At 38.0% G+C, this 26,577-nt stretch overlaps 1 protein-coding gene across 2 annotated transcripts; it reads right to left on the bottom strand.

Moving 5' to 3' along the window:
• Positions 1-365: 365 nt before the first annotated feature.
• Positions 366-25,771, bottom strand: AGGF1 (angiogenic factor with G-patch and FHA domains 1). Of its 2 annotated transcripts, none has more exons than XM_082497135.1 (14): positions 25,595-25,771; positions 24,808-24,904; positions 24,177-24,382; positions 23,207-23,353; positions 20,043-20,231; positions 14,854-14,923; positions 8,898-9,009; positions 7,581-7,632; positions 5,349-5,450; positions 4,835-5,000; positions 4,513-4,595; positions 3,363-3,490; positions 2,319-2,418; positions 366-1,489 (listed from the first exon to the last, which is right to left on the bottom strand). In XM_082497135.1, exons 1-14 carry the CDS (start codon positions 25,763-25,765, stop codon positions 1,289-1,291), a joined length of 1,824 nt encoding a protein of 607 aa, XP_082353261.1. In that variant the 5' UTR covers positions 25,766-25,771; the 3' UTR covers positions 366-1,288. The 2 variants fall into 2 exon arrangements, with proteins under 2 accessions (XP_082353261.1, XP_082353260.1); XM_082497134.1 differs by lacking the exon at positions 14,854-14,923 and adding an exon at positions 10,578-10,932 and having other exon boundaries at positions 393-1,489.
• Between the last annotated feature and the right edge of the window lie 806 nt (positions 25,772-26,577).

The raw sequence follows: 26,577 nt of genomic DNA, 5'->3' as shown, positions 1-26,577 counted from the left end.
AATTAAGCAATACCGCTGCAGGCATTCAGAGTACTCCTATCTTCAACTCTATACTGCTGAAGTAAGGTGTGCTTCAGGTTGTTAAACCTGTGTGCTTTAATGATTTAAATAACATAGATTGAATATTTTGCTTTATATTGTATGTGTCTAAAGATATATTAAGATAAATAGCTAGCAACTTGTCCTGGTTTTACTCAAGAGTGCTTGACTGTTGCCTGCATGATCCAATAGGATGGTTAGACTACTAAGTTTCCCTTACTTGGACAAGTACCAGAACTTAAACTTTACTAAAATGGGATTAAGTTTTTCTCATTTTAGAAGAGCAGTCCTATCTGGCATACACACAAGACAGTATCAAGAAGCACACTGCTTAAATTGACAATGATTTATTGTGTTTGGGAACATTCAATAAATACCGAGCTTTTAGCTTCAGTTTGGCAATCCTTCCCCACCAAAAATTGGTTGTTTCTTTTCTGGCATAATTTCCATTGCCAGCAATGGATGTATCAGAACAAGAAGTTAATAAATAATACACACAGACAGCAGTTTTCTAAACATACCTCCTCTCTTAAAGGCCTGATACAGATTTACTAAACAAATCTCAAGCAAGTTCTTCACAGAAGAAAATTTTGCTACAAGCTGTCTTTGAACATTTTCTTCTTCACCAATGCCGGTAGTTTATTTCATGGAGTACAGTATTTATTTTTGAACAGTACTGATGAATCATTTTAAACCAAGTTTTTTCCCCTCTTAAGGTAAGCTGAGACATGTGACTAGTCCTGAACTGTATGAATTTAAGAGTGGTGTACCTCTTGCTGAGCATTTCATGGCAATTGTGAATAAACATATAAGAAAGGAAAAGGCAGTATGATACTCTGTTAGTAGGGGTCCGTGGGATTTTCTTTTTGTTTGTTTGTTTCAGCTTGCTTTTAAACCACTGTTCAAATGTTAAAGGTATCATAGTTAAGTTTAATAGATGTTTTTGTTTGACTTTCCATGAAGAATGGTGTAAAAAACACAACTGAAGAAACTTCCTGCTGCTGCTGAGAATCACTTTCAAGTACTGAAATTTGAACATCCCTCTAAATTCATTTCTTATTAAAAATGTGTTTTTATAAAAGCATGAAGACTAAAGAAAACCAGTTAACATAATAGAGTTAATTTTGTATAATTTTTTCCACACTGTATTTTACATTATCACCAAACTCCTGCTTTAGCAAAAGAATAAAAATAAATTCTCTCCCAACTATTTACACACGGGAATTACCCTGCTGTGAGACCAGATACTTTACTCTACAGTCCCTCTAACCCAAGGCGTAATCTTAGGTGTATCCCTTTGTGATTTAGGTTCTTGGAAGTTTTCAGCAAACCTTTCTCTTGCTTTATCCCAGTTCTTTTTATTCTTGCTCTGGATAATCTGAACATCTTCAATTGAGGCTGGTCTGCTGGTACCCAAACCTGCATGTGTCTTATGTACCTGAAGATGGATCTGTCAAATACATTAAATATTGTTTCAACTGCAAGTTAGGTAATCTAAATACTTTAAATCATATTTTACAATACTAATTCCACCACCCCTCCCCATGCACTTCTCTTCAGGGCTGTAATACACTTAGATCATACCCGGACATCTAAAATACTGTTAAAATGATGCATCAAATCACCACCTCCAGAACTATGATCTAGAGTGCTGAACGAGTGCTGCTAATACTACTATGAAGTACTTTTCACTGAGTGAATAGCGTATGGTCCCTGGGTTGGGTAGGCTGACAACAGAAGGTATGGTGTGGCTCTGAGCAGCACTAGTGCTAAAAGACAACACATCTCTGGTGACAAAAGTTGGGCTAACATGGCTGTCACAGAGGCCCGGATCTGGGTGGCTGTAGTGACTTCAGACAGCTTTTCCCCTCTCATGGCCCATCATCTAGCTTGATTTTTGTGTTCCATCAGCCTCAGAGAAAGTGAAGGATTCCACCATAAGCCCATCCACTTAGTGATTTCAATCTTCCTCCAGACTTTGTATTCAAAGATGAGATAACCAATTCAATGGCTAGAAGCGGGCTGTCCTCCCTTGCTTAGTTTCCAAACAAACACAGACAAAACTGGCATTTTCCACTGAAGGGACAAAATAATTGAAAAATTTCAAAATACTTCATTAATCAAGTAAAAAATTATTTGAGATTAGTCCTACTGAGATTATGCCTTCCTAAACAGGATTTTGAAATGCTTCAAGTGAATAGTGACTTACAATTAGACATTTTTCACTGCAACTACGTTTCTATTCCTTTTTGCTCAAAGTAAAAAACAAAGAGACCTACCGGATCCTTCATACCACCACCATCTTTGCCCAGGCCTTCCCCTCTCTTCCATCCCATCTTCTCCAACATTTTATGTCCTTTGTTGCTGTTGCTGATTTCACTTTGAAGAAAGTTTAAGATAACTGATATGCAAGAGTTAATGCGAAGAGTATGCTGTCAACTCAAATACTGAAGGATGGAAATGTGCGTGCATATGCTGCTATAGAAACCAGAACTACCACGCTGTTCCTGCTTCCATCAAGAGCTATCCAGAAGACCCCAGTGCTACCTTTTGCACACTCTTCCATGAGTATCTTTGGGTTACGAAAGCTATTCCAAGCCTCTAGTCAATACTAACTGTCTTAAAACTCCTTTTGAACTATTTGCTTACTTTAGGAGTTAAAAGATACAGCATGGGGTGGGTGGTGATTGGCTGTACTAGGCAAAAAACTGTATTGCTACCTTGCCACCAAATCATCCTAATGCACATATTTCACTGTCACACTTCCTTTTACTAACTTAGAAGCACCTACAAGTTCATGTTTCTTGGAAAAAAAAAGGACACCCCAAAAAGCACTACAGAAACAAAGGAATAATTAAAGATGAAGATTAAAGTAAATGTAATTTAAAAGGCATGAAAATGCATGTCCTATGATAGGCTGGATATTGACAATGAAAGAAACTGCAGGTGAAAATTTGCATGTGTACTATTAGGACTGGATAAGGAAAACAGAAATTGAGACACTTGAAAAATAGACACTATTGAAAGTGTCAGTAGTGCAGCCGGGGAGTTCCTTGGTTTTCTGAGTATGTAAGAAAGTGATCTAAGCATCCTTACTGCCAAGTTGAATTCTGTATTGAAGGTGAGGAGTTAACAAAAAGAACATATGAACTAGGAAGTGAGAATAGCTTACTATTTTCTAGCCCTCCTAACGCATTATATACAGGTAATTCATAACCTAACAAACTGTATCCTAGTAAGTAACTGGTACTTACTTCATCATAATTTTTTAAGATTCACTAGAGAAGGACACAGAGGATTTTTCTACCCCCAAACAAACTTACATATGAACAGAAGCTGGACTATCATCTCTTTGGAAAGTTCCTTCACTTCCAATGGTCTCTCTGCGTTTTCCTGCTCTATCTTTGTACTTTGGATTCTTCACTGCTTTGTTGTCTTCATACTCTGTGTTCTTATAAACAGATGAAATTCCATCAAGACAAAGAAAACAGACTTTAAATTCTTTAGTTTTGGTAACTGTACTGCTTCTCTCCAAAAGTAAGGCAGCTGCAGCCTATTTCATGAATTCAAATCTTATAGCAAAAACCTATAGATGTCACTTAGTAGTTTTTTACAGCCATACCTTGTAAGGTATGTTATTGCCACCATGACATAATAATGTAATATTGCCAAATTCATTAGTTTCACAGAGTAAATAAATTAACAGATTCTCTTGAATCTTCTCTTGGTATGAAGAATCAATCTCTCCATATGAAGCAGAAAATGATACGGACACGCCACTCGCTTTTTGTTTAAACATCAACTCTGTTCCTCAGCAACTCTTTCTTCAGAGTAGATGACAGAACTAAGCATGTGTACAGATTCTGTATCGATACTATTTTGATAGCTGAAGAATTTGGAAGAAACGATGGCATTGTTTTTTACACAGACTTATTACAAGTGCTAGATGTAACCCCATAGTTAAAATAATCTCTAAAACACAAGTAACGAATACTTACATAATATATTACCTGTACATTTATGTCAGCATTCTTTTATGGCAAAGTGGACTTAAAATAAAAACTTTAAAAATGTCACTTTTCCTTGCATCATTTTTTCAGTTGCTCATTATTTTTGCTTTCCAAATAAAAGACAGCAATTCAACTTAGTGCAAACTTAATTTGCAGAAACAAAAATAGAAGTGTCTTAAGAAATCTTAATCTCAAAAGAATAAGGAATCCTGTACACATTGGAACAGATCATCTTTTCCTAAAATTTTAACAGAACTTCCATGCCCTGTTACCATCATCTCTCTGTATAGGTTTGTAAATAATTATTACTTAGGGTACAAAAACCAAGCTTGAGATAAACTACGAGGCTTAAGTTTTAGTGCATTTGAAAACTTCCATTATTCACTGAAGTCTATGGCTTAATAAAGAATCACAAAGTAGATGTAGACTTCAAACACTGAATGAACTTCTACTGTAAACTTACCTGTAAACCGTATTTTACCCGTATTTGTTTTAATGCTTTTCTTCTGACTAACTCTCTCTCTTCTTTGCTAAGTGCTGGGCAAACTAAAAGGAAGGACACAGGATTGAATTTCTAATTAATAATGTAACAATATTTTGAAATGTAAGACAACTGAGAATTTTTGTTCTAACATTATTATACACAGACACACATACCAAGAAGAAAACACATCATCATGTATTGTAGAGCTATTCCCAGTTGACAAGAAAATTGTAGCAAAAGCTAAGTAATAATTATAAAGTAAAGAGCTATAATAAAAATCATATCCCATAACATGACTAACCAGAAGATTCTGTTTTCCTGTCCAAGCGGAGATGTGCTCTGACTTGTCCTGGTTCACATCCATCACAAGTATCACTGCCAGGATGTATATGAAAAGAAAGCACCGTTTCACCAATCTTCACTTCATCTCCATGCTCCAAGATGTAGGGATCACATTTTGTTTTAGGCTACAGCAAAAGAAAGTTTTGGCAGCTATGTTAATCAGTTATTAATGAAGGGCACAAACTCTATTTCATGAATACTGCTCATAATTTAGGAATTCAGTTTGGTGTCACAAATACAGGCAAGTATTTAACTACAGTGGGTATTTCACTGTAGCAACTGCAACCATAGTGGATAAACCGAACATTAAGTATTGTAAGTGGCCATAAAACCAGAAGGGAACCAAGGGAAAGACTAATGTCTGAAAGAAGACACACAATGACGTTGTTAGTGATTTGCCATGACATATTTAAAATGACCCCGTGACTACAGTTTTCTGCAATGTACACAGCGCTACAACAACAAGTACTCACCTGGAGAATCTGATTTCCATTAACAACTGTTCCATTCTGACTGCCTTGATCCACAAGAACATAATTTTGTAAATCGTGGTCAAAATATACTTCTGCATGGAACTGACAAATAGAAGCCTAGGTGAAACGTTCTTATTAAGCAAATACTTCACAATTTATATGCGATTTTAAAGTAAGATTTCAGAATATATTTTGGGGCCTTTTAACTGAGCAGCTGTGGTACTCAAAGTTAAGAGAATATTCCACACCTTATGATTTCATGCATGGGAAGTATAAATGAATGGGCCACAGCGTAAGCTAAAGTACATTACTAATAATGTAACTATTTTGACCATAAACTGATTCAGTACTGAAAAAGTATATACTTCCAATGTGTCATGTATGCTTTACTTAAAGGACTACAAGATACAGTAATATAAACAAAAGGCTGTTTTTCTTGCAAGGTATGTTATAACATTCTCAATTTTTCTCTTTCAATTAAAAAAAAAAATCTGATACAATTCTGCAGCTTGGTCTTTCACATCTGAAATAGCTCCCTAAATGCCATGCTTCTGTAAATTTCATGTAATTCAGCTTCACCTGCATCTTAATGCCCAGGACACAATGACTAGCCATCATTTGCTGGTCTTATTTCCTTTCTGATACTACAACTAACAATGTAATTATTTTTTTTTTGTTTGTTTTGTTGTTGCAATTCTATATAGGTATTGCTCCCAAGCCCACACAGAACATAGAAAAAACAACTCCTGGCCAAACTCACAGAGACATACACTGCCTTCAAAAACGGCCACTAAGCAAACCAAATAACAATGTCTACAGCCAACTAAGACTCCCAGTAAAAACCAGAAGTCTAAAAAAGTGACAGTTTCAAATGTGACCAGGAAACATCCCTTTTGCTATAGTGGAGAAAAAAAACCCTAGATCCAATATGGGAAGAAAGCGTTCGTTTAAAACCAAATCTCTTCTATCTTTGAGCAATAGCAGTTGCTACATTCAGTAACAAAAATCAAAATAGTATTTTGTGGACTGGCTAGCATTTACAATAGGAATACTTCCATAATAGTGGAGACTTACTAGCTCATTCAATAGGTAATTTAATTTCTACCTCTGCTTTATTGAATAGGATGAACCCAAACTCCTTCTAAAGATAGTAAATCTGCAGGGCGTAGTGTTTTTTTAAATGTCACTTTACACTCAGGAAAAGCAAATGCCAGTCTTCCACAGCTATCAATTATGAATGAAGAGGAAAACAACCTTTTTGTTTCTACAGATATGTCATTTATCTTCCTGCCTTTTGACTCCTTATCTACAAAGTGAAATAACTTCTTATATATAAACAGTTAGGTACCTGAAAAGTACTAAAATGGTAACATGACAGAAAAATAAAAGCCTTTTGGCTTCTTTATACACCTGATTTCAAATACATGCCTGAAAAAGTCATTAATAGCGGGAAAGATTTGCTCTGGAAATTGTTCAGCATGAAATGCAGTACATGGATGATTAATCAGAACTATCATCTGGAACAGACATAGTAAAGCGTATTTCAGATACTTTCATTTGCAGATGTTTTTATCAATTTTTTTTTTCCTGTTTGGATGACATATCTTTGTCAATCTACATTTTCTTTTATTGAGTGCTGTATTTATGATCTGTGTTAAAGTAGTTAGCAAAACAGAGCACATAATTTATCTTTAAACTTTCTTATCCAAAAGAAAAATTTTCCATCACAATCTGTCACCGAAAGAAATTCTTTTAAATTCTCAAGCTCCCTGTACATCACTTACATATTTATACAGTTGCCTTAAAGAAAAATAAAACAAAACCTGTTGCCCTGAGCTCAACTGCGAGGACTGGAGTACTTTATGACAAAGTTCCAACTAGTTCTCATCAATATTTTATACACCATTAATACTTAACAGAGTAATATGTTTTCCTCAAGTTGAATAACTAAGAAATTCAAGATTCATAGCATTTTTTTTTTACTGTGCATTACACTGTGGGTTAGTAAAACTACAATCTAAAAAAATACTTAGCTTTTCCAGACTTTGAAATCACACTGCTGTAAATACTGTATGTTTTCCTTTTCTAACTTCAAATGTGGCTAAACCCACATCTCACTCTAAAAGTTCTTTTAAAAGAAGTTAACATACGATTTTGCAAAATTTAAAGCCATAAATCTAACGCTTCATTCATATGCTGATCTACCTTTCAGTAGACAGAAACAAGAATTACCTTACTGACTCCAACTTCAGGAATCTGAAGTGTGTGTCCAACATCTTTTTCTCTGGAAAGGCAAGTTGATATATAAGTCACGACAAAATAGAAACAGGTCTAATAACTGGCTTACAAAAGATGTATTTCAGTTGAACCTTAATACCATGTTTCTCTTCTGAGCTACTAGGGAGCTTTACAGATGTAAAACATCATGTTGCAAGATACAGAATGTAAAGACTTGCTTCACATCCATCCTTCCATCTATAAACTATACACAGTAGGCAATTAATATATGATAAAGCTGTACCTTTAAATTCTTAGCTACAAACATGACATTTCTATTGGAACTTTTTACACTCATGAAGCCTGTAAATAACAGTCTGAACTTTGCATCCTTCAAGGTCTTCAGTGCATCTTGGCATCAGTCTTCAATTCTGAAGTTGAATTCTGGTAGCATTAGGTAGGTAATACAAGCAATGAAAGAGTAATCCATATAGATTTTTCTTTTTTTTTTTTTTGGTCAAAAACACGGCAATAGGAGGAAGTGATTTGTGTATCAGTTTCTTATGCTAGGGGATGAAGAAGCAATGCAGCTAGCAAAAGACCTATATGCAAATTGCAAGCAGAATTGTCAACTGTTGATCTTTACATAAATGTACCTAGAAAGCTCCAGCTGTAAGAGCAAATCAAAACACATCTATCAGCATTAGATAAAAGCAGTTGAAAGGGTGAGGTTTTCAGTAAGCATGGAAGAAAGCATTAATTCATCATTAAATTCACCATCCACAATGAACAAACCAGATTTTTTTTTTTTTTTTAATATTAGAACTGGAAGAATGCATGCAGGCTACCACAAAACCCAACTTATTATTTAAAAACTATGAACCAGCTCTACTGGAATTTGAATGTGGAAGGAAGTCCAGGATATGCTTCCTTGTGATCCTCAATTTCTGAAGTGTGTTCTTCCATTTCTGAAAAGGTTCAATTAGTGGCCCAGAAAAAAAGTTTACGTACTTTCTAGAAAACAAATTTTGAAAGAATGACTTGCGGCTATGCTGCCATTAGGACTCAGACACACGATTAAATTATCACCAACAAATTTTCATGACTGCTGAGCTACATCAACTGCATATGCTATTACCACAGCACGCACAATGCTATGTCACATGACTTAAATTTCTTACTGTGGGCTAACCTAACTCAGAGTACCTCACAACTGCTGCACGCTAGGAGGACAACCATGAAGAGCAGCACCAAGCAATCCTGAGTGGCTTCCACAGTTTTCAAAGTGACATACTGTTTCAGAAATACATAAAAAATTCCATTCAGTTTTACCTTCCAATTGTAGCAGGTTTCACAGCTGTGATAATATAAAGTGATCCGGTCTGTAGAACTGGTGATCTTATGACAATTACTCGGATACAAGGAGGCCAGATCTTTTCTTCATCTATAATTATAAAAAAAATAAAGAATGTTACTACCAAGAAATTACAGTTTTAACCCTATAGTCCATAGCTTTCAAATAACTGATATACATTCAGTCATTACCTGGCTGACTCCCACGCAACTTTCAGAAAAAGAAATGTATAAGCACATCTGAGAGAAAACTTTGATGAGACTACTGTTTCAAAGGCTTTCTCACTGCACACTAAGTATTAAAAATGTTTGCCTAATTCTGGTTATTCACATATACGCAACTGTTTAGTTACAGCAACAAAATATAAATATATTCACAGAACGTAGTAGCATATTATAAATTTATGAACCAGTAGTCATATCAGATTAGAATACAATTTTACTTTGAGAAAAGGCAGAACCTTTTTGTTCACCACATCACAAACCTAATGCATATAGAACTTTATATTTAATAATTTCTATGTCAAATGTATTTTTACTAGTTTTTACTCTTATTAGCGCTATGCACCAATACAGATAAGAAAAAATAATAGATGAGCCTACAGATGCATATGTTTTTTGGCCTAAGTATCTGTCAAGTAATTACATTCCAACAGCCGTATGAATTCTCTCCTTGGATATGCACTTGCAGAAACAGTCTCCAATGATCTTAGTTAGGAATAGCCATGGTAAGATGGGAAGACACTAGCTCAAAAGGTACTAGGACAACAGAACTATCTCCAGTTTTCATTGCCTCAGCATCACTGCAGAATTGATTATTAGCAAATAGTAAGAGAAGGAAATTTAATTTGAAAGCCTGATGGTAGCAAGCATATTTTGAATGGCATAAATCACTCAGAATCTGAGTAGCTGAGCAAGTAAAGTAATGGAAACAGAAGGAACAAGCTATTTAACTGTAAGCAGGGCACAGTTGTATTTAGTTGTGATTTAGAATATCTTTTGCATATGTGTAGCTCCAATTGGTTCCGTTAAGCTTTTTACAGGTTACTTTTTTTTGTTTCCCCCAGAGACCATTCAGTTCTTGAGGAAGTCTTAAGGACCTAGGAGAACACCACCTCTTGTACAAACCAGCATACAGGTTTCCTCTCTATACCCATTTCTTACTCATTGCCACTGGAATGCAAACATAATAGGATTTCAAATAGTACTGAGTACTCCATGTTCATCCTTTTCACCACAGTGAATTCACCTTACATTGAATCACATGACTGCTCATGAACAGTATCAGAAATACTATACATTAACTGAAGAGAGTTAACACACAGAATTACTGTGAGGTCTGTACTGGAGTCTCTATTTTAGTGATAGACTTTCTTTTCTCCTGTCACTATCCTAATCTGAACAATCTTATTCTACCATTGGGGTAGAAGCACCCCTAAACAACTTTTACAAAAACACCAATTTTTACTTCTGGATACTGTGCAAGTAAAGAGAGGGAAACAAATACTGGTAACATAAAGCATTTTTTAATTCAAAGTATCTCAATTCACATGTTTTTATTTTTATTTTAATTACCCAAACTGTTTTCTTGTAGTTTGTTCTTAATGGGCCACTGGAAAAAATACAGTAGTATCATACATAAAAGCCACAATAATTCACCTTCTTCTTCTGAGTCTTCTGAATCAGCAGTTTCTTTGCTTGTTACTTCATCCTCACTGCTGTAGGCTTCGCACTCAGAATCTGTAATTTCACCTTCTTCTGGCTCACTCTCTGTGTCTGCTGTTCTACTGTCATCTGTATATGCTGCAGTATCTGGTGTACTTTTGCGTGAATGTGAATTTACACTGTCTGTAGCAAGTGATTCTTTGGCTGTTAGATTGCTTCGTGGTTTTGTGTCCACTTTAGTCTTCTTTCTTACATTTGGAGACTCCTCTTCTTCAGCAGAACTTACTTGCTCAGTAGTGGATAAGCAATTCAGACTGTTGTATGATTTCTGCTCTTCTGAGTCCAAATCCTGGAGGGGAGTTATAGAATGTTACATTCTTTGGAGATTGAGTTATTCTAAAGTCTGCTATCAGCCTGGAAGCATATTCCTCACTAGGAAGAATTCTTTTGACAACTATTAAGAAATGGTTAAATTTCCAGAAAGTTCAGTGCATGCAGTCAATATAACATTTCAGTAGAAACATTTTCACATCCTATTAGACACGACTGAGACCATCTTCTATTTGAGAAAGTGTGACTGCACTCCTCTTCTAAACTTCACTTATTCCTTCCTCTTTTCTCACACAAAACTTAAGATCCTTGTCCTCGCTTTCAAACTTGTACAACAGCATCTTGAATATTTCCCAGTTTTGCTTTAACGACACCTACTTCTGTCCCTCTCTTACTCAATTCTTGCAACTTGTTTAAAAGTTCTTTAATTGATCTTCATCATATCTTCGTCCTGTTATTGTTTTCTCACTTTTTTCCACAATGGTCCAGAATATCTGGAATGCCCACACACGCTCACCTATGACCCGCTTTTCCTCCTTTCAAAATTACAACTTTTACAAAGCCTTTAATCAAGATACTGTGGAGAACTTCAGTTTAATTTATGCTATGTGGAACAGTTCTACTAAGAATTCATTTTCTACTGCAACAAATTTCTGCATTGAATACCAAACAGATTAGATGATTGCAGGTTCTTCCATTGCCACTTGATTTCATCAGCAGAAAAGACTTTTTTTTAACTGAGAAATCTAAAGTGGCAGATTAATTTTGGCAGAGTACCTTGAAAATTCTCAATCTAGTAGCCCTGATAACCACCTTAGACAAAAAACAACAAATGGCTTTAAAAGATAAATTTTAAAAAATATCAGATTTTAACTAATTTGCCATCTTGCATTCAGAATGAATGCACACAACTGCCCTGAATTGTACCAAATATTGCAACACAGCAGTTAAAATAAAAGCATCCTTGATTTTTTTCAGTAAGTTTTCATATAGAGCATTTTACATTTCAAGATACGTGAATTAATGTGAATGTTAACATCATGGAAATTAACACACTTTCACTTTTCAGAATTGTAACTCATCAGTGGCATGGCTGTAAGACAAACACAAGAATTCCTCTCAGCCCAGCAGTCAAGCTGTTGGATAGAACTTTACAGTGTACTTTTGAAATATTTTCAATAAGACAGCAGATTTACAGGAATAATCAGCAAATTCTAAAAGACTTCATGCTTTAACTGAAGGACTATCAGTTTGTTTAGGGTTTCTCTCTAATGCACTAGCCCTCCTCCCTGAATCCTCTAAGTATTGGAACTAGGAAGGAACAGGATCACCAGGTCACTGCGTAACGTTGTTTATTTAAAATAAGAGATGTAGCAATCCCACCAAAAGTAAGACTACATAGTTCATACATGTCAAACACATTAATTCCATTAGAAACCTTTTTGGTAAATCTGATTATCACTACTATGAATGATCTTTTCCAGTATATTTATTTTTGTCTATATTTATGTTTGATATGGATATTAGATTGATACCTGATATACCCAGGTGCCCTACAATCCAAAACTTATTTCTTCTCATAATACTGTGAGCTACCAAAGTTTTACTAATCTAATCTGAAAACAGAGAAACTAAATGGTCTGCTCAATCACAACTGAGGCAAAGCAACAGATGACTGTGACGCATTGATGTCCAAGTATAATGCTGCCACTGCTCAGCTCTTTCTTCACAGTGAAGCCAGTGATACTTGTTTTGGCATTACTTCAGATATTCTAAATTAGAAAATAAAAAGGTGCTGTTTCAAAGCCTAGCTACTAAAAAGCAGAATCTCTGTTCTGGGTTCAAAACAGGAATTTAAAAAACCCTCATATAGGCAGAATAAGGATTCTGTACACACATTTTGCCAATATGACCAGTAAGCCTGTCCTCAGTATTTTCTGTATTTTTTCCACTACTACTACAACAACCATTAAGGAAGCAAATAAACTAAATCGTTGTTTTAAGTACTGATAAAAATGTAATCTTTGCATTTAGAAATCCCTGTACAAAATTGAGAATTTTAAAACCGCATTCCTAAAGAATATGGATTCTATGAATCTGGCCCGTTATGATTTCACAGATCTGTATTAAAAATGCACATCTTGATGATGTCTAAACATTAGGCCTGAGAGGGATGCTGAATGTATTCTTAAAGCATTTGAGGGGGGCGTTACTTGTGCTGAAGAAATCCTTTTCCATCATATATGACTACTAGTACTAACATAGAGTATGTAGCATGCATGAAAGTGTAACTACACAAATAGTGCCTAATACCTTGTGTCCATATAGCCACTGCTTAAAAACCAGAAACTAGTGGTAAACAGAATATTTCGTAAACATCATCCTGAATGACGTATCAAATACTAGCAATGCACTTTATTTCTCACTGGCAGGATATTTAACTCTTCATCCCAAACTCATGATACAACACACAAAGTATGCAAGTACGTGCTCATTATAACCATGTTTGTTATATGATAGTAGGCACGTACACTCCTTTGTATGTTGCTTTGCCTGATATATCTGAACAGTCAGTAGACCTACCCCAACAGTCATATGTTGGGGGACTGTGTTTACATGATTCAGCTTTGAAAAACTTTTTATCTACTAAGTATTCCCACATGATCATGGGCTTTTCTCTCACTAAGGATGAGTAAAGTCTTATCCATAATAAACTATTTCTTAACTACAGGGTTGAATCATTTCATATTTCTGCATCCCTGAAAAAGACAGCCAAAAGTGAAAGTGAAGTCAGGATTTTTACGTATCCCACGATGAGTCATCTTATAAGAATTACCAATCATGTTTGTGTGACTGGAACTGATGGTTTTCCTTCATAAAGGATAGGCCACAAACTACTGATTACAACGACTTTCTGAAGTGCAGATTGGCCTATTTACAATTTATATATGAATGATCATAGTAACTGAAGTGTTTTTAAAGAAAAATTCAAAATATTTTAAGCATTTAACTATACTTTTTGCTTTACTGTGACAGAGCAAGGCATTTGTCTTTCAAAACTTCAAATTTTTCTGTATTATACCTGATCAACATGCACGTTCATGCAACTCTTCAGCATGCCTACAAATTAGACCTTAAAATTTGTGATGAGTTTAATTCTAATGCACTGTTTAAACTGTGTTATTTTCTAAATCAATTTATGTTATACAAAATGTACAAATATGTACAAATACAATTTTTCAGAAGTGTATAATCTGTTGCTTCTTGGTTTACTAGAAGTTCAGTAGGTGACTTAATGGAATAATGCCTTCATCTAAAGGGCTGAATATATTACATCTTTAGGACCTCTTCTCTCAATTTGAAATACTAATCTGAAATTCAGTATTTTACTAAAGAAACATTTTCAAAGAGTTTAAAATAGCTCTTTCACTTGACTAAGCTTTCACTTGCAGGCACTGTTCCACAAGTACTTCAGTTACTGTCTTTCACCCTACACGATACTCAAATTTACAATGCAAAAAATCTAATTAAAAAGCCAGAAAGAGAGTAAAGCTCTTCCTATATCATAAAGAAACCATTTTATATGCTGGTGGACAGCTCTGAAATACAGGAAACATCAATTTGCCTTACATTAAGAACGTGTAGCTTGTTTAGTCAGGACACCCTATGTTAATACAGTGATCCTAAATATGTTCCTTCCCAAATATTCTAGAATGCCATCAAAGTTTTCTTCAGATGCTTTACTTATACAGTATTTGAAATATAGTTCAAAGTTACTTTGTAGATGAACTGATTTTGATCAAATAGCTTAAAAAACTTAATTACTTTAGGAAAACAGGTATCTAAACATCAACTGCTAGATACTATTTTTCCTTTAATAAAAATATCAAGGTTAAAGGTAAACATCCATGGACTAATGTGTTTGGTGTCTCAACTCTACCTTCACCAGAAGCTGCCAATCCAAAAGAAGAAATCTTCAGATTAGCCATGGTTTCTGTCAACTGACGTACCTAAAGATGGGACGAATATCAGCAAAAAGTAAACTACACGTGATAAAAATAAATAAAAATCACTGCTTCAAGATTTCTATGGGAAATACTAATACCAAAGACCTGTCTCTCCTACAGAGGTAGCTAGGATGCATCTACAATGGAAAAGAACATGGCAGAAGTTAATTTGGAGCACCATGTTGAAATAAAATTTATTAAGAGAGTATCTTAAGAATACACTGTAAAAATAATTTCTGGGAAAAAAATGGCATATGTGCATCTAAATTTTGCTACTTATTTGTAACGGCCCCCATCCAGCAAGTAGAACTAGTAGAACTACTATTGCACACAGTCTGTTCTCCAACCTCTATGGAAGCGCTGGATCTAGACATCGGGCACGGGATTACATTATAATTTTTGCCACCTTGTGATTATTTTTTTTTTTAACTTTTCCAAATTTATTTATTTAATTTTTTTTTTTTTTTGTACAGGAGGTAATTATGGTATTACTTGCCCCACTTTGGTTTTGGCCCATGACTAGAAAAAGATAGCAGAACTGAACTATATGCCTGAAAGTTCCAAAGTATTCCACCCATCCACTTTATACAAGCTGCACAGAAGTTATCTAATACTTCATCCTGGCAAATACAATTCCTGATCGTCTATTAAAAGCAAGCATGTGGGCAGCATGCTTATTTTCACAAGTCAAAAGAAAACTATTGGTAATATAGAAGTTTGGTGACTGAAAAGAATGAATCTCCTTAAGGAAAGTTCTTGTATAAATCAGGAACATTCCTCAGGAGATAATAGGCACATGAGTTCCCCTCCACTGTGTTTTTTGTTTGTTTGTTTGTTTTTGTTTGGTTGGTTTTTTTTTGCAATTAGAAGTACATTCATTTTTGCAGATGCTCACTAGTATTTTCTTGTTTGGTAACTCAACTTGTTAAAAATAAAGTAAATAACAGGTTAATTTTATTCTTTAGATGCTCAGATTTATATTGATTTTGCAAGAATGCTGCAATACTTGTGGAAAGTACACTTGCCATTTCTGTACTGTTAAGCATTCCAACTTACTACTTATGAGTAGATACTATATGTAAGATAGCTGAGCACATCAAATTCTTCACAATAGCTACAAACTAAACGGCACCTAAAAAAATCCTCCTGTGACCAGAAAGTTAACAGATTGGCCCAGTTACAATCTTTTTTAGATTAAAAGAGATTAACTTTGGTTTAAACAGAATAAATAATTGAAAAATCACATGCAGTTTTTGTAAAGACTATATAGCTACCAGCACTGTCTATGTAGAAGTATTTGCTGTGATTATCTACTCACGCAACGGCTAAATTCCCTTATTTCTTGTATTTGACAACTTTTAAGTAATACTAAATAACCATCGATACTTGTTTACATTTAATCTGTTTATTGAAAAACAGAGAAAACAAGCTTAAGTGTTTCGTGTACTTGAGATTCTAGAACTACTGCTCGCTGTCTTTCCTCGCTTCACATGCATATTCCTCACAAGCCACCTCATCTTCACCAGGAATAATAATAACGTTTAGAGGGTGTATGACATAGTCCCAGAATTAGACCCTGGTATTGCTTTATTTACAACTACTAGTGGCCCACAGACCAGGCAAGAAACCAAACTATTCTCCTACACATACTGGCTCTAGAAAAAGAAAGTAAAATAAAACCTACTTTGATCAAGAAATTTGGTAATGTTTGGAGGCATTTTTCAGACTAGCAGCACAATTTAATAACAAATTGTGAAAAGCAGTAACGAAGTACTGATCTTCAAAATTGCTGCAACTTAATTTAATCAGTAATAATAATTTAATCAGTATTCAGAGATAGGTTTTATTTTAACTTTGTATTTTTTTTTTGTCAAGAGTGGAACAGGGAACAAAAGGAAAAAGCTGGGTATAAGTGTGTAGGAAAGCATTTCAATAGATAACACTTCACCTACAAAGTTCTACCTAAAACCAGATGTTTCTGGGTTTGGTTTAGGATGTAAATAACTAACGTGAACTAATCAGTGCCTTTACGAATACCAGACCAAACTGGACAACAATAATATTGCCAAGAAATACCAGGAAACTATGGATTGTGCAGCTTATAAACTATTTTTTACATTTTATAACAGAAAAATCTATAATCTTTTATCCTAATAAATTTTATCTTTCATTGTAATATAACTTTAACTAATGAACAAATCTTATATGATTAAGAGCCACACAGCAAGAGTAAAGTATTTTAACTCAGCTAAGTAAAATATGACAGTAAGGTGCTTTGTTTTTTCTAAATCTAACAGTGCATTTACATAAACTTGCAGCAACAAAAAGGCATTCTTTTCTTTTTGAAGTGGAGAGTAATTGTTTTAAGTTTCACTTTGTATTCTCCCCTTTATTTTTTTTTTAAGAGAAAAGGCCTTGATTCTTACTATGACACTCACTTACTCTTCACAGTTGCAAAGATCTGTGCACTATAGAATCTGTTTTCCTGTTATCTTGTTGGTCAAATTAATTCACAAATAAAGCAAAGCACTCAGTTCACTATCAATAAAACACACCATAAAAAGTGGATGTTTACCTCCTACCTTGTGACTGTGCAAGCCTCATACAAAAGATTCATTAACAAGACCATTAATATAAAAATATTTTATCAACATAACACAAGCTAAACACAAGCAGCTATTTGTAGTATAATCAGATGACAGAAGTAGATTCTGATGAGATCCCAAAAAGCAGTCAAAATTATTTGTTAGGTCAGAGCTATATATGCCACAGAACTTTTATACACACACTTATGGATTTCAGTCAATATGTAAGAGTTCATCACAGAACTAAATTTAAGAGATCTACTAATTGCACTATATGATAAAGGCTCACTCATACAAGCTTTCCATGATACTTTCCTGACACATAATGAACAAAGTTCTGTATGAATGCATTTTGAGAGTGACAGAATGTTAATTCAGCAGCTGCACACAGCATGCCCAGAACTTGGATGCTAGTAAAACTAGCTTGAACTGCATTAGCTCGCTTTTCTTAAGTCTGAAGGATCATTATATGTAGTATTGCTCAGTACCTACCTCAAGCTTTCAAAATGGAATGGTGCACGTGAAGTTTTCTCAAAGAACAGAAATCCCGACATTAGCCACAACCTATTTATAAAATCTGTAATCAATCAACCACCACTATCCATTTAACCTACCTTCACTGGTTCTTAAGGTAAAGAGTTTCCATTTTCAAATCTTTCTGAAGACCTCACTCCTGATACAAAATTTTTAAACTCTGTACTGATGCTATGTAACTATTATGTAAGAGTACCTGTACACTAACATAATTATTTAATTATTTCAGATTTCAACCAATCAGCTTGACTGAGGCCTACATAAGGAAATTATACAACAGTGTTGTGGCTTGGGTGGAACCGGCCACTGGGCGAGCGACAGATGCCCCCCCCCCCCCCCCCCTTCAAAGAGAGAGAGGGAGACACTTATGAGTTTAGAAGGAACTAAACTATTTTAATGAAATATTAATAATAAAAAGAAAATAATTAAATATGTACAAAACTGTATCAAGCTCCCAGGATGACAATCACGTCACTGGCTGGCACTGGGGAAGTCCCAGACTGAATTCAGTGACTGACAGGAACTGGATTACAGATCTGCATTCAGGATCAGGATCAAAGGCAGACGAACAGACAGAGTCCTCCTCAGATGTCGGCCACTGAAGAAAGAAGCTGACCCTTTGATCCCTCAGCTTTTATACTGAGCATGAGGCAGATGGGATGGAATACCCTGTTGGTCAGTTTTGGGCCACCTGTCCTGTCCACTCCTCCCGGCAGGTGGGACGCCTCTACACTTTTCTGCTTCCGACCCTCCAATGGGGCACATAACCAAGTTATCTACCCTTGGGTGTTATAGCAATAATTATAATATGCAAGAGCCTCTCCGTACCGTACCTTGGCATCAGCTATAAGCATAGGTCTTATCACTCTGAGAGCAAACACTGTCAACACAATATGCTGTTAATTTCAGTAGTTAGAAGAGGCCCAGCTAAGAAGTAAATTTACTGAACAAAATTGGTCCTTTTTACCTCAAACCAGGACAAATGGTTAAAGCAATAGCTTTAAAAAATGCAAACTAATGAGAGCTGCAAACTAAAGAAATCAATACATTCAGCTAAATCTTAATAAAACAGGATTGCAGAATAGGACTATACAAATTTGATTTAACATCAATAATAGTGTTCATTAAGAAAATGCTTCTTGAGGTTTAATAGCTGCGTTCCAATAGAACTACTGGTGTTTAGGAGCGAGTAATGTTTTTCAAAGGCAGTCACTATGTACTACACGGTATGCTTTCTCAGCAATCAGAAAAACAACAGAAAAGCAGTTATGTTTTCTACAGCTTAAAATACAAGTTAAGTACCATGCATATATATTCCTATGTACAGCTTATCCACACACTATGGGCAACAAAAGTGCATTGACCAAATAAAATATCAACAGGAGAGCATAACATACAAAGAATTAGAACTTCACAGGCAATTCATCAATCCCAAATGATGGCAGAGAGATAGTAAAATGTCAACGGAATGAGCCTTGGAATACACAGTCACAGAGAAGGGGTGGTGTGTGTATGCATTTTCAAAACCTTCAGTAATTTTTTGATTCATCACATGAATTAAAAAAAAAAATAAAAAATCAACAGCCAACAACAAAAAAACCCACAAGCCAAAACCTTAAAATCAAGACACTAAGGTAACACTGAATTTCCGATGTAAATCCAGTTCACACAGTATCCTGAATTCACTCTAGTGTGCCTTATTAATCAGAGGGCTTCACTGACACTCAATTTTAGCTGTCTACAGTTGTATTGTAATAAAGTAACATTGAAAAAGTGAGGGAATCCAAGTTTAAAGTTTCATCCTTAATCATTCACTGGGAAAATTATTTGAACACTAACTACATGTTAGCAACCTGCTATATACAGTTTAAAGATATATGAATCCTTCAGAAAATACGCATACATCCGCTACATAAAACCAAACCCCACAACCCATAAATTGCATCATCATTAAAAAAACCCAAACAGATTTTGCATTTTCTGTCTGCCAGTTCTAAAGTTACCTTATACTCATTTGTAGTAATCCGCTCTGGTTCTTTTCTTTTCTTTTTCCCTTTTTTATCCTTGGTGTGCTGACTACCAGAGGTCTGATAGGACTGCAGATCCACTCGTGAATGAAACTGGTATCGTCCACTTTCCACATCACAGTAGTAATAAATTCCAGTTGCTGGATCATAATACAGTTGATTTTCCTTTATAAGAAACATAAAGAACAATGTTATCATTACTTCAATAAATACATTGTTCAAAGAAGCACACAAAGAAGCACATACTACGTTTAAAAAAAAAATACCCAAACTAAAGAACTGTGGTGGCGTGACCCTAGCTGGCATACCCAGCCATTCTCTCAATCCCTCTCCTGTTCAGGACTGGGGAAGAAAATAAGACAAAAAGCTCATGGGTCAAGATAAAGATGGGGAGATTACCATCATGAGCAAGCCAGATTTGATTTGGTGAAAATAAATTTAATTTATTGCTAGTTAAAAGAGTGCTGGAAGATGAGAAACAAAGACGACAGTCCTCTCCCTGCCTCTTTTTTCCCAAGCTCTACTTCAATCCTTCATTCCCAACTCCTCTACTTCTCTTCCCCCTGCCCAAGCGCGCAGGGAGCTGAGGAGTGGGGGTGCTGCAGCCAGTTCATAACAGTTCCTCTCTGCTGCTCCTTCCTCTTCACACTTTTCTTCTGCCCAGCCTGTGTCCTTCCCATGGGTTGCAGCCCTTCAAGAACGGCCACACGGTCCTCCATGGGCCACAGCTACAGCCAAGGGAACCTGCTGTGGCATGGGCTCTCCATGGGCCACAGCGCCTTAAGAAGCTGCTCCAGTGTGGTGTCCTCTACAGACTGCAGTGTGGACACCCGCTCCAGCGTGGTCCTCTTCCACAGACTGCAGGGAATTGCCTGCTCCAGTGCTTGGAGAACCTCCTCCTGCCCCTTCTTCTTTGACCCTGGCATTCGCAAGGTTGTTTCTCACACTGTCCCTGACTTTCTCACCCCGCTCCCCAACACATAGACACTCCACTGTACAGCATTTTGCCCTTTCTTAAACATGCTTTCAGAGAGGCACCACCAGCTTCTCTGATGGGCTCAGCTGTGTCCTGCAGTGGAACCAGCCGTGTCCAGGCAGACCCCGACCTCCTCTCACACAGGCCGCCTCTGCAGCCCCCAGCCCCGCTACCAAAACCTTGCCAGTAAATCCAATACATGAACTTTTCCTATAATTCATAAAAGTTACTGAACAAAAAAAATATATTCTTTTGTGTAATTGTTCCACAAACTGTAATCTATAGCCCCAAATATTTATGTATCTAACTATATCCACAAACTATGTCAAAAGCAATGGTATCATTTAAGACTTTAAAAATTAAGTCCAGAAGCACCCCTGAAAACAAAACAAGGAGTTTTGTGTACCACATGCACTTTTCTTTTTAATCAAGTTGAACGTAATGCTGCAAACAAAACCTGTGTTTTCATCACAGAAGTTCCACCAGGATTTGTAGCAGTGTATGTATCTACCTATATATGCATGTATGCATACACATACCTCATAGGACAAAAAGAAAACTTCCCTAAAAGCTCTCTTATGACAAAATGTATAGCAGAAATTAACCATTATGAAATTCTGATCCACTGTCTGACATCTTTTTCTGAAAGAAGTATTTTTGTTTCCGAAACATCAAACTAGTTGGTAACAGTACTCACATAAAAGTACAAGTATTTTGTATATTTTCTATTAACATGCTGTTCACTGTGGAGAAGCCACTGATTTAGTTCAACAATCTGTCTTTTTCTAAGCACATCATCTTTCAGCTCAAGCTTTTAATTTTGAAAGTTACAGAGCAGCTTTATAGCACAAAATTTCTACACTGCCAAGCAAGTTAAAGATCTAGGAAATCTTTAAAAAGATCATCAAAAAGAACTGCAAGAAAATCCAAATTTTATCTTAGCCTGCTATCTTTAATTTGACTGAAATAATTCAACAACTAATTAACAAACTTCCATTACTCTTTGTCTTCAGCAACATGTTTTTCAAATCATAAAGAACTGGCTGGACGGTCAGTCAACAGCTTGACGTCCAAGTGGAGAGCAGTGACAAGTGGCGTTCCTCAGAAGTCGGTACTGGGACCTGTACTGTTCAACATCTTTGTCGGCGACACAGACAGTGGGGTTGAGTGCACCCTCAGCAAGTTTGCCAATGACACCAAGTTGTTTGGCGAGGTAGACACGCTGGAGGGGAGGGATGCCATCCAGAGGAATCTGGACAGGATGGAGAGGTGGGCCCAAGCCAACCTCATGCAGTTCAACAAGGCCAAGTGCATGGTCCTACATCTGGGTCGGGGCAATCCCAAGCACAAATACAGGCTTGGTGGGGAATGGCTGGAGAGCAGCCCTGAGGAGAAGGACCTGGGGGTGCTGATTGATGAGAAGCTCAACGTGAACCAGCAATGTGTGACTGCAGCCCAGAAGGCCAACCGTACCCTGGGCTGCATCAGAAGTGCGGCCGGCAGGTCAAAGGAGGTGATTCTGCCCCTCTACTCCACTCTTGTGAGACCCCACCTGGAGTACTGCATCCAGCTCTGGAGTCCCCAACATAAGAAGGACATGGACCTGCTGGAGTGTGTCCAGGAGAGCCACGAGGATGATCTGAGGGCTGGAGCACCTCTCCTATGAGGAGAGGCTGAAAGAGTTGGGGCTGTTCAGCCTGGAGAAGGCTCCAGGAGATCTTATTGCGGCCTTCCAGTACCTAAAGGGGGCCTACAGGAGAGCTGGGGAAGGACTTTTTACTGGGGCATATAGTGATAGGACCAGGGGGAAATGGCTTTAAACTGGAAGAGGGCAGGTTTAGATTAAACATTAGTAAGAAATTTTTTACTTTGAGGGTGGTAAGGCACTGGAACAGGTTGTCCAGAGAGGTTGTTGATGCCCCATCCCTGGAGGTGTTCAAGGCCAGGCTGGACACGGACTTGGGCAACCTGGTCTAGTGGGAAGCGTCCCTGTCTATGGCAGGGGGGTTGGAACTCGATGATCTTCAAGGTCCTTTCCAACTCTAAACCATTCTATGATTCTATAAAGTCAGCCTGGATCTTAGTTCTTTGCTCACATCAACTTTTACTACTAAAACTTTGCAAGAGAGAAAAAAATGCCAAGGGTTTTGAAAATGATCCTTACCGAATTGTAGTAGAATCCAGTGCTATGGTCATAGTACAATCCTGTATTTTCATCATAAATAAATCCGGTTTGTGAAACAGCAGCTTCTGCAGCAGCTCTCAAGCTCTCTGCCAAAGAACCCTCTGGTACTGAAGTATCTTCTGCCTCCTGACAACAAAAAATAAGAAACCAAATTTTCTTGCAAAACGAACCTCCTTGGCTCTTTAGCATTTTGCAATGCTCTATTTAAAATAAAACAAAATAATCCAATCTGGACTTGGATCGATTCAAGAACTATTAAACAAGAAGGCAAAAATCTAGCTGTAGTCTACTGATAAACTCCCACTGATTTCAATGGGACCAAGACTTCATCCTGTGCCTTTCGTTTTCCCCAGACTTCATTCAAAAGTGGTTCATGTCAAAAATATACACAGCGAGTATCTTTCAGTACATTTCTAAAATAGATTTCTGCTCTCCACTCCATTTCAGTTGCTAGATACTAAGGCACAAAATTAGTGAAGAGAGTGAGATGAGTAATCTAAGAGAAGGCTGCATAGCAGGGAAAAAAACACAATGAAATAAACAAATATAAGCCCCCAACAACTTTCTTCTCCTTATATGCTGCCTCCTTATAGCAATGGAGGAAAGAAAAAAAAGTATACTTTAGGAAAGTCAGCATGGCCATACTGAACATATTCTGCTGATAAAAAACCCACTATGCGTCCAGGCTACATAGGACATGTTTTAGAATGTGCTTTTTTTTTGGAAACAAATCTAGGACCATGTTACACTTGGAACATACTACAGAAAAAGTCAAGTTTCAAAGCACAATGATGTTTGTCTGCTATCATCAGCACCACACCATCACAAAAAATAATTTCATATAATTTCACATAATGACATCAAGACCAAAAGTGCATCTTTTAAATGAAATGAAATACTAATAGAGTGCCAGCTTCAAAATTGGTAAAACCCCAAACAGTTCTATAACCTGTGAATTCTGGATGAAATTTTCCTCTTCTCCACCTTCAGCAACTTCAGTGCTATCTGTCCTTAAAGGAATACTAGCACCTGTTAGCGATTCCTCTGTGGAATTATGCTCAGTGCCTTCAGTGCCATGATTGTGCTGCACTGGCAGTTCAGATGCACAATCCTGAGTATCAGCGTGATTGTAATAATTTTCATAGTAGTAATAATCTGCAGGGGGTGGAAAAAAAAAGTTGAAGTTGCATCAAGTAGCAAAGCGATATTTTACACAATGCAGTTTAAAGATCCTAAATCTTAAACCGGAAATCTATGCATATAAGCAGTCTAATGAAAATAAACTATTAGGTAGTGTTTCCGCTTTAAATTTATTCTATTCTTACTGAACAAATTATGCCTTGTTTTAGCATACTCTAAAACCTGGTAAAACACGTATATGTGTAATGTATGAGACTACTATGTAACTGAATACTATGGCTCTGCTACAGACCATTAGGAAATGGTCTGAAAGACAATGTCAGGTTACTGACTGTAATGCAGCTAAGAATACAGCCTTGAAATGTATTTTATATTAAAAAAAAAATCCAAAATAAGATACTGTTGTAGATGTCTGTTTAAGCAATCACCACCCTCTCTACCTGCTTGTGACCACGCAGCATAGTCTTCTGTCTGTACTTCTACATCAGATGTATCTTTTGCCTTCCTATTATGGATTTCCTTAGTGAGCTCTTCAACCTGAAAAAAACCCAGCATGTTACAGAATATAATGCTGCTTTTTAGGGATCTACATCAAAAAAGAATATCAGCCTACTTTACATTCTGTAATTCAAACAAAACATAACTGCATCATAGCTATTTCAGCTGATCACAGAATCACAGAACGGTCAGGGTTGGAAAGCACCTAGTGGATCATCTAGTCCCACCCCCCTGCCAGAGCAGGGAAGATGTACATCTTCGTTTTGCACAAGACAATTTTCTCCTCGAACGCTTGGGATAAAGAAAAACATAATTTCTGCTCATAGAGGGTATAACAATAAAGGCAAGCACTTGGGAGGAAAAACTCAACCACAGTTATTTTTAAGAGGCCCATCCTGAAAAGTTGAATGTCACGCAATAACCACTGTTCTGCGGTGACAAACTGCGGCACTTACAAAACTTCCCTATTTCGGGATAAGCATCCCTGGGGCAGTTCTTCCACCCTTCCTTTACCTCACCTAAGCCGCTTTCCTTCTGCTAAACGTAGTTTTTCCTTCCGACTGCGAAACCAACTTTGCGGTCGAGAAGACGTTCGCGTTGCAGGGGGGGTCGCGGGATACCCGGGGCGGGGGGAGGCGGTGGTGGTGACGGCAGCGGGGACGCCTGACAGGGCTGGGGCCGGGAGGGGGAGAGAGGGCCGGGGAGCCGGTTCCCGGGGCGGGGGCCTACCTGTCTCCTCAGCGCCTCGCTGCCCTCCCGCGCCTCGCGGTAGAGGCGTTCGTTGCGGCGCAGCCGGCGCTGCGCCCGCTCCAGCTGCCTGCGGCAGGCGCCCAGGTCCGCCTCCAGCGCCGCCACCCGCTCCCGCAGAGCCCGCTGCTCGCCGTCCGGCGGGGAGGCCATGCTCTCCCGCTCCTCAGCGCCCGCCCGCCCGTCGCCACCCGGCGCCTGGGACAAAGCGGTGGTGGTGGCGGCGGCGGCGGCCCCGCCCGCCGGCCCCGGCCATGGCGCCCGGCCGGGCGGGCGCGAGGGCAGCAGTGGCGGGGTCGCGCGCCCCAGCCCCCTACCCCGCGCGCGCGCGCGAGGGAGCGAGCGAGGGAGCGAGCGAGTGAGCGAGCGTCTCCTCCTCTCCCCCGGCGCCGCTGGAGGAAAAGTTTCCCCGCGGGGCGGGAACGCGGCGCAACCCGGAAGAGACCGGGACAGGCCGGAAGTGACACGGGATGGGGGAACTGCGCATGCGGACCGCACCAGCTTGTGGTTGCCAGGCGACGCGGTGGGGCGGGCAGGGCCCAGGTTCGGTAAAACCAGCTGCGGGCGGGAAACTGCCGGGGGGAGAATTGTCAGTCGTTAGCTGGGAGTCAGTGCGGTTAGTGGCAGGGAGGCGGCGTGGGAGAGAAGCGGAGGGATGACCGGAGGCCCCCGAAGAGAAGCGGGGTGTTGAGCTCGGGACCTGCATGTGGCGGCCTCGGGGCTGCAAGTGCGCGAAATCTGTTCACATCTGTGCTTGGTCGCGCCAGGGAGAGCGTGTTGGTGTTGGAGTACCCCAAGGTTTCACTTGTAACACATGACAGGGTGAAAAGTAATTCTGGGACGTACGCTGTTCTAAAAAAGTACAACACAGTTTTGCCTGGTTTCCCTCTCCCCCCACCTTGAGATTTCTTAGTCTTTACTGTGGCAAACTGCTTCATCTCCTGGCTAGAAATTGCGTTGTCTGG

Source organism: Vanellus vanellus (genome assembly GCF_965231255.1).
Source record: "Vanellus vanellus genome assembly, chromosome: Z".
In the NCBI taxonomy this organism is placed as follows: Eukaryota; Metazoa; Chordata; class Aves; order Charadriiformes; family Charadriidae; genus Vanellus; species Vanellus vanellus.
Note: the sequence above shows the minus strand (reverse complement) of the source record. Positions and strands in the feature narration are given on the sequence as shown.

Excerpts from the sequence above, each read along its gene's own strand:
- AGGF1 (XM_082497134.1), bottom strand. The coding sequence starts at position 25,765 with ATGGCCTCCCCGCCGGACGGCGAGCAGCGGGCTCTGCGGGAGCGGGTG. Across the intron at positions 7,633-8,897 it reads AAACCTGCTACAATTGGAAG|AGAAAAAGATGTTGGACACA; the intron begins GTAAAACTGAAT and ends TTGCCTTTCCAG. Across the intron at positions 2,419-3,362 it reads AGTCCAGCTTCTGTTCATAT|TGAAATCAGCAACAGCAACA; the intron begins GTAAGTTTGTTT and ends CTTTCTTCAAAG.